At 42.0% G+C, this 7,774-nt stretch overlaps 1 protein-coding gene across 1 annotated transcript; it reads left to right on the forward strand.

Annotated features, from left to right (window-relative positions):
- The first annotated feature begins 298 nt into the window (after positions 1-298).
- Positions 299-1,225, forward strand: GPR55 (G protein-coupled receptor 55). Its single transcript, XM_010075255.1, has one exon. The coding sequence runs from the start codon at positions 299-301 to the stop codon at positions 1,223-1,225; it is 927 nt and encodes a 308-aa protein (XP_010073557.1).
- The last annotated feature ends 6,549 nt before the right edge of the window (positions 1,226-7,774 follow it).

Consider the following 7,774-nt stretch of genomic DNA (forward strand, 5'->3'; position numbering starts at 1 on the left):
AACATGTTTGAATGGGTCTGACTCTTCAATATCTGAATGGGCTTCTCTTAAACAGTATGGTAGTCAGTGGGAATCAGGCTCTTTTATAACAGCTCAAGCCACTCAAATTGGAAATAGAAAGCTCTGTGCTCAAAATGAGGACTCACTTTCAATAATAGCCAAAGACTGATGAAGTGTACAGCTCAAAACCAAAAAAGCCCACTGTTGTGTTTGAAAACATCTTGCTCTGAGATATCAATGCATTGACTGGGAGCCTTACACATTTCCAACCTGTTCTCTCTGTCATTTTAGGGGAGAAATGACCAACAGCAGTGGGGAATGCAATTTTACAGACATCGACAGATTAGCAAAGACCCTGCAGTTCGGGATATCCATCCCCATCTTCATTTTCGGGCTAGTTCTCAATGCCCTCGCCCTCTCCGTGTTCTGCTGCTTTTGGAAGAAACAGACAAAAACCTCAGTTTACATGATCAATCTCGCGCTCGCAGATGTCTTGCTGCTTCTCTCGCTCCCCCTCAAGCTGTACTATTCTATCACAGAAGCGCCCGGACTCCTGTGCGCATTCATACAGTCTCTCTATTTCGTCAACACATATGGCAGTATCTTCATCATTGTCTGCATTACTGTCGACAGATATATCTGCATACGGCACCCATTTGAAGGTCGAGCTAACCAATCCCCCAAATGGGCCATCTTGATTTGCTGCTTCATCTGGGCAGTAGCTTCACTTTGCAGCAGCCCAATGTACGTGTTTCACAAGAAAGATAATTTTCAGTGCTTTTACAACATGTCAGCAGAGGCGTGGAGCATCCCCCTCATTGTTTCTTTAGAAATCTTTGGATTTATGATCCCACTCGCAGTGATGGTTTTCTGTTCTGCCCAAAACATCTGGATTCTTCTGAATCACAAAAGTCAAGCTAAAAAGAAAGTAGAAGGCAGTAGCTCTTTACGAGTCATTATCATCAACCTCGTGGTGTTTTTGGTGTGCTTCACACCCGTCCACCTTGCGATCTGCCTACAGTGCCTGGTAAGACAGCATGTGATAGTGGACTGCAGTCTGAAACAAACCATCAGCCTCTTCATTCAGGTGTCAATGACACTAGCCAACCTGAACTGCTGCCTGGATGCCATCTTTTACTACTTTGCCGCAAAAGAGTTTCGTGAGAAAACACACTTGAAAAAGGTTATTGAACTATGTCCCATCTTTAAGCCTTGTGCCACATGATGGGACCAACTGCAGCGGAAGAACACCTCTTCCTCACCTCCCATTTGCCTCACAGGACGCCGGTAGCATTATCCCTGACATAGCGGTAGGGTCCCCTTGGCCACAGCAGGGAGGGTGGAGGAGGGAGAAAGACAATGTTTTTCCAGTGAATGTGAACCTGTTCCATATTTTTCTGCCCTTTAAACATGAAAGAGGAAAAATGTTGGAGAAAAGAACCAGCATTAGCAAAATGATGGAGTGACACCAAAAGAAGCATTAGCCTTGACAGGATCCACTAAATGTGAAAGGCTTGCTAGAGGAAAACTCCCCAGATCACTGGAACACCACTTCAATCAGCCTTTGTCATTGCTGCACCAGTTTTCCTTTTGCCAAAGCGATCAGAACGTTGTTGCTAAGGGCCAAACATACAAATAACTATTCAAAACCTTCCTTCTAACTTAGAAGGTATCTGAGAGTTGAAAGGCATCTGGCCAAAAGTCTGACCCTGCTCTTTCCTTCAGTAAATCTTACAGAAGGTCATTCACTTTGAACAGCTTGGCCAGCCTGGGATAACAGTGAATCCTCGCTCCTGTAAATGTTATACACTGGTCAGGGCTGCTCCCCAGGACAGATTTTTCATGGAGGATGGACTTCCCAGTACACAACCCCAACAGAGTATCTTGGGTACCAGCAATTCCTTAAGCAACAAACACATCTGATTATCTTTGCTGAGGTATCAGTAGGTTTTCTCCTGCAGTTTAAAAAATACTTTTGCACGTGAAGGTCAAAAGAATCCCTTCAAATATGGCATTTAGTGAAAGACTGTATGTGATGAACTGTATTTCTACATCGCTGTGTTTCTATCAAAGATACAACATGACACAGGTATTAAATTCTTCTGCCTGCCTTCACATTCTTTCTTGGAGGAGATGAATGAGGGAAGCAAGCCCTACATCACAGAAAAATAGGGAGTGCCTGCCTCATATAGTCCTTGCTCCCAGCTTGAAGACTGGACCATCTCTATTCACCTCTTTTCTTAGACAAGCCCTTCTAGCCTGTACTGTACACTTCACAAAACCTCAACCCTTCTGATATGTCACCACCCTTATGCCATTTACAAGTTTGGCTCCGAGTCTAAACTAAAGGTTTCCTTTTTGTGACTTAAGCCTACCATTTCTTGTACTCTTATGTTGACATGGTTCATGTTCTTAGCCAGAAAGTCTTCCACATCAAGAAATACATTACCGTGCCTTTTAAAAACAGCTGTAAAAATGGTCTAAGATTGCTTGTAATCAAGTTTTCATTCTGGGGCAGATGTTCCCTTTACTCAAAATGTGAAAAGAAATTACCTTCTGTCTGGAGCAATCAAAAAGAAAGGGGGCCAGTTCTGAAAATACAATTTGCTGTCAACTGATTTCCACAGAAACGATTGATGGTGCAAGTGGGCAGCTGCGCATATCTAATACTGGGTCTAATGTACAAGAGTTTTAAAACTTGTTAGGACTAAAACTATGATGACAGCTGAGGCACACAAGGAACTCAGAGGCAACGAAAGTTTTTTTTTCATCATCTTCACCATTATCTACAGAAGGGCAAGAGGAAGAGCTTTCCAAAACAGTAAGTTTTCAAAACATTATTTGCTACTGCCTCGATCATTCAGAAACTTGCAACCTTTTCAATATGAGTTAACCTTTGTTTTTTGCCCCTTTCACATTACTTTGCATATGAAAGAGATGTGTGGGAAAGAACATGTTCTACTAAATAAACTGTATATTTGAAATGTATGAATTGAAAATACATTTTAATTCAATCTGACAGCAGTGTACAATTCTTCCCATTTCATCACAAATTTTTACCATTTTCTCCTTAAGACAGCTCCAAGACTTAGTTCCTTCCCAGAAACTACTTCAGGTTTGTAACCATGGCAACCAAGAACAACTGAATAAACAGTAATAAACAGAAAAAGTAAAAAGAGGAAAGATAATCATGCCCAGAAATCTAGACAACTTAATAAATTTTCTGTGGAAACCCTCTCCATAAATTCTTGACATTGCCCAGCTAAATCCCCTACAATCTTTCCTCCAAAATGCTCTGATCTCTTGCTTTTATGATTAGCTGACTAGCTGAAAATTTACATTACTGTCAGTGCAATCTGTGATTCTGCAAAAACACAGCACTTCAAGGTACAAAGTATGATACTGGCCTTTTTGTTTGAAGCTTTTGATGCAATGGGTGATGATAGAGCACACACCCTCTGCAAGCCTGTACAAAACACTAAACCAGCGGTATGGCTAAGATGGCAGAGCCTTGTTCCAGAGGCCCTACAAACTCCAAGACAGGGGAGAAGCAGCCTCTTGAAGTACAGCAAAGAGAAACCTAAAGTACTGCACCCAGGGCAGGAAAAGCCTGTGAGCCACCACAGGCTGGGAAAGTAGGGAGGACACAGATGTCCTCCCAAAAGGGCAATGGGGGCACCAGTCTCAATATGAGCCAGTGGTGCCCTCTCTGTAAATATGGCAAAATTGATACCATGACTCGCTAAAATTGGGACAGTGCAAAGAAAAAAAATGTTATCCACCTCCTCTACTCGAGCTGGTGAGGCTTCACTGGAACAGGATTTCTAGTTCTGGGCCTCCCAGTTCAAGAGAGACTGGACAGGTTTCCTCCAGCAAGCTGGAAGGCAGTGACAGAGATGATGGAGCCAAGCGCTTCCTAGTAGTTCCCAACAATATAACAAGGAGTAATGGCCCTTGGTTCAGGTTCAATACTGGGAAAAATTTCTTCACTAGGAGGGCAAAGCAGCACTGGAAGGGGTTACTCAGAGAACCTTTGTGATATCCTCTCACAGAGGTTTCCAAAACATAGCCAAAGCCATGGCTGATCTGATCTAGTGTTGGAGATGGACACTGGCTTCAGAGCTTTCCACTGTTCCATGACTCTCAGCAAATGCAAGTTTGTTTATTTTTTTCTCCCTCAAGACAAAAAGCCGCCTCTTAGTGCTGGTGGTGTTAGGGCACTGATTGTCAATAGCTCTATTCCAAGCACAGCACAAGACTGAGGAAATGCACTAGCTGCCTAAAATTACTATGCAGCCCCAACTGTGACCCATCACACAAGGCTACGATGTTTAAAGTCAGGACTAATGAAGCAGTACCTTTGCCTTCAACTTATGTATCACTAAGTGCTTGGAACAACTCATTTTCTGATCTTCAAACGAATAAGTGCATATACACAGTAGGCAGAGAGGAAGAGTGTGTAGGGACTCTTGTATGCATGGGTGGGGAAGAAGTTTGATCCGCCAGGGCTAGGAAGACAGCATTCAATCATGCCGACACTCGGTCAGTGGTAGAGTCCCAGCACACTCAGACAGGGAGAGACCTCCACTTACAGAAAGAAATCAATGTAATTTTCTCAATAAAGGAAACACAAGTCAGCTTAAGCAAATCAGCTGTAATAATGGGGAGTGGTGGGAACTGCTATGTACACCTGGACTGCAGACTCAGCCTGCTCATGTCATATGTGGCAGCAAACTCAGAGCATAGAATCTGAAAGTTAAATTGGACTACTTTCTTCGCACTTGTTGCTGCCAGTGCCCCTTCTTCGCTGGCCAAAAGTGATTTTATATATAACTCCATTTGTATAAATTTTGCCTGTTATATATGTAAATGAGAGCAGCCTGTCGAAGCATACTTGACATTTCTGAAAAGAAAAAAAAAAAAAAAAAAAAAGAAAGAAGGAAGAGAGCCCAGCTGTGTTGGTTTTACAGGGCTACTACAATAGTCAAATCTGTCAGCACAAAAAGAGCAGATCTTCTGAGCAAGAAGGTGTCACTTTCAATTCACTGCTTTTCAAGATGAACTTACATTTAAATAATACACTTAAATTCTGTCTTTGACCTGCAGCTAAGATTACAGCTATTTCTAAATCAGAATTTTACATACAAGCTTCTCTATGAAATTTACTGCTAAGTCTGGATGATCTCCAGTTGGCTGTAATTTTATTCCAGGACAAAAGCAATGAAAAACCTTTTGCAGCTTGAGAAGGTGCACAAGGTTTTTGTTGATGAATAAATCTGAAACGCATTTGACATTTCAAAAACAACAAAAGCCTTCCTGAGTCAATACACAAGTTTACAATTTCTATTTTCAAACTGCACAACAGAAGAGGTTTCTTCTTATTCTTAATACACATAAGAAAGGTAGGAACCTGAACGTGAACCCCTCGCATACCCAGGTCTCCTCCCCAGGGACTCGGTTGTACTGTAAAGTCAAAGATGCATTGTCCTAGTGGAAAAAAAAAAAAAAAGAAAAAAAAACCCTACAAGTGCTAGCAAACAGAAGTCAAAATAATGCCTTTAAAATTACATTTTCAATTCTGCTCTCTTCTGTGAATTGGGCAAAAATGGATGCAATTAACCACAGTCCTTAAAGAGCAGCTGTATTTAACCTTAATTTTTCTGGACAACAATGTTTCAGGGCACCCAGGTGAGAATACTCAGAAAAAGCGATTTTGTTTTCATGCAGTCAAGCTTCTCCAGCTGGGCCAAACCCCAGAGGTCTTCACAACACAGGAGAGGACTGGCTGCTCTTGAGGGCATTTTTCTCAATGGCAGATCACTCCACCAACATCCTGCAATTAGCATTTGGTCAATAGTGAATGTGATCCCCAAGCTGTATTTTGTAGACTCATGCAGCAATTGAATGAGCGTAGAGCATAAAAGTAGTTTGGACAAAAGGAAAAAAAACAGAACTCAACCAAAAAATAAAAATAAAAACAACACCCAAAACCACACAGGGTTTTGTTCCCAAAATCTTTTCCTGTCCCTTTGCCTGGTGGGTTCTTCCATTTCCCAAGCCTGCTGGAGCACCAAAATTCAGATCAGTGCTTCTAACTTCTAATGCTATAAAAGTACCATCAGAATAATGTCGAACTTTATGAAAAGTAATTTTGCCCCAGAAGTCCCTTTAAAATAACATATCTAAATTGTTTTTAACAACAACAACAAAAAAGTAAATTCAGCTGGTTTAATAACAAGTAGAGGATCTAATATGGAACTGCTTTTTATAGTCTTCATAAAACTGCTTGCATGATGCTATGTGATTTATGAGCTGGAAGGCACCTGGGGGAGGATCCAAGCCTAGATTGAAACACTAGCAGTCTCCTGCCTTCTAGCAAGGGGCTGAGGTGAGCATAGGTGGTCACGCTCCCTGTAGAGGTGGTACAACATCATCTCATTATGATTAAATACACTAGTTAAAAAACATAAACCGGACCAGCTTCCAGTGTGAGAATGATCAGCCACTGTTTCTTCCAAAGTTTTACTCACAAAGAAAGCCTAATAAATATCACTCTAGCTGTTTGTCATATCAAGTAATTTCAAGTGTTCAGAAATCTGCGAAGTGAGAAGAGCAGCCACCTCACTGCCTAAGGCATCCTCCAGATCACAAAACAAAGCTGAAATGGGTTTGAAGACTGATCTTCAGGGAGATATCGTCTTAAACCTCACAGCTTTGTGTGCTGCTCTAAGCAGTATTTCACTCAAAGGTTATTCTCCAACACCACAACTCAACCTGTCCAAAATGCATGCAAACGAGCAAAAGATAAACCAATGCTACTTAAAGTTACAGACTTCTGCCTCTCTCAGCAAAATGGTTTTGCAGGTTTTTTCCTTCCTCACATTCAGAACATTTTCCACTTTAAACTAATTCCTTCCTACGATGCTTGGGTGCACTCTCCATCCTTCCACCCAAACTGAAGGAGAGGAGCTGTGGAGAGCCAGCATCCTTTGAGGAACTGGTGAGTCTAACAGGAGAAAAAGGAGAGTGGAGAGCCCACCAGCCCTACATACAGGCAGGACATGGCAGGGCAAGACCGGGCACTGGGCATACCATGTGGTGCCCATCTTGTGCTACTCAGAGGAGGTGGCCACTGTCACGGGGATGGATGCTTAGACGGGTCTGCATAGGTGGGGGCTTCCTTCAGCTACAGTGACTGCTTTTGAAAATGGCTGAAACTACTTCTCCTGTAGAAGTGTACGGGAGAGAAGAAAACAAAACCAAAACCAGAAACCACCTATTTTTTTAAAGTTAGGAAACATTATTCTATGGTGAATATTAGGTGAGGGATCCTGTGCTGCTTTTAAACACATAATTGAAATGAGTTTCTGTTGGAAAGAGAGTTATTTGCATTGGAATACCACTCCCAGGATCTGCTTGACACAAAATATCACTGTGCTTTGGCAGTTTTGTTACCTCAGTGTTAGCTGGAAAGCTCCAGAGAGATGAAACTCTCCCCTTCAGCATGGACATGTCAAGTTCACACAAGCAATCTTCTGTTTATCTTTTTAACATCAGGCCAATACACAGACTTGGAATACCACTCCCAGGAACTGCTTGACACAAAATATCACTGTGCGATGAGCTTTGGCAGTTTTGTTACCTCAGTGTTAGCTGGAAAGCTCCAGAGAGATGAAACTCTCCCCTTCAGCATGGACATGTCAAGTTCACACAAGCAATCTTCTGTTTATCTTTTTAACATCAGGCCAATACACAGACCAAAGCAAGCGTTAGC

This window comes from Pterocles gutturalis, unplaced genomic scaffold, assembly GCF_000699245.1.
Source record: "Pterocles gutturalis isolate BGI_N339 unplaced genomic scaffold, ASM69924v1 scaffold15292, whole genome shotgun sequence".
NCBI classification, from domain to species: Eukaryota; Metazoa; Chordata; class Aves; order Pterocliformes; family Pteroclidae; genus Pterocles; species Pterocles gutturalis.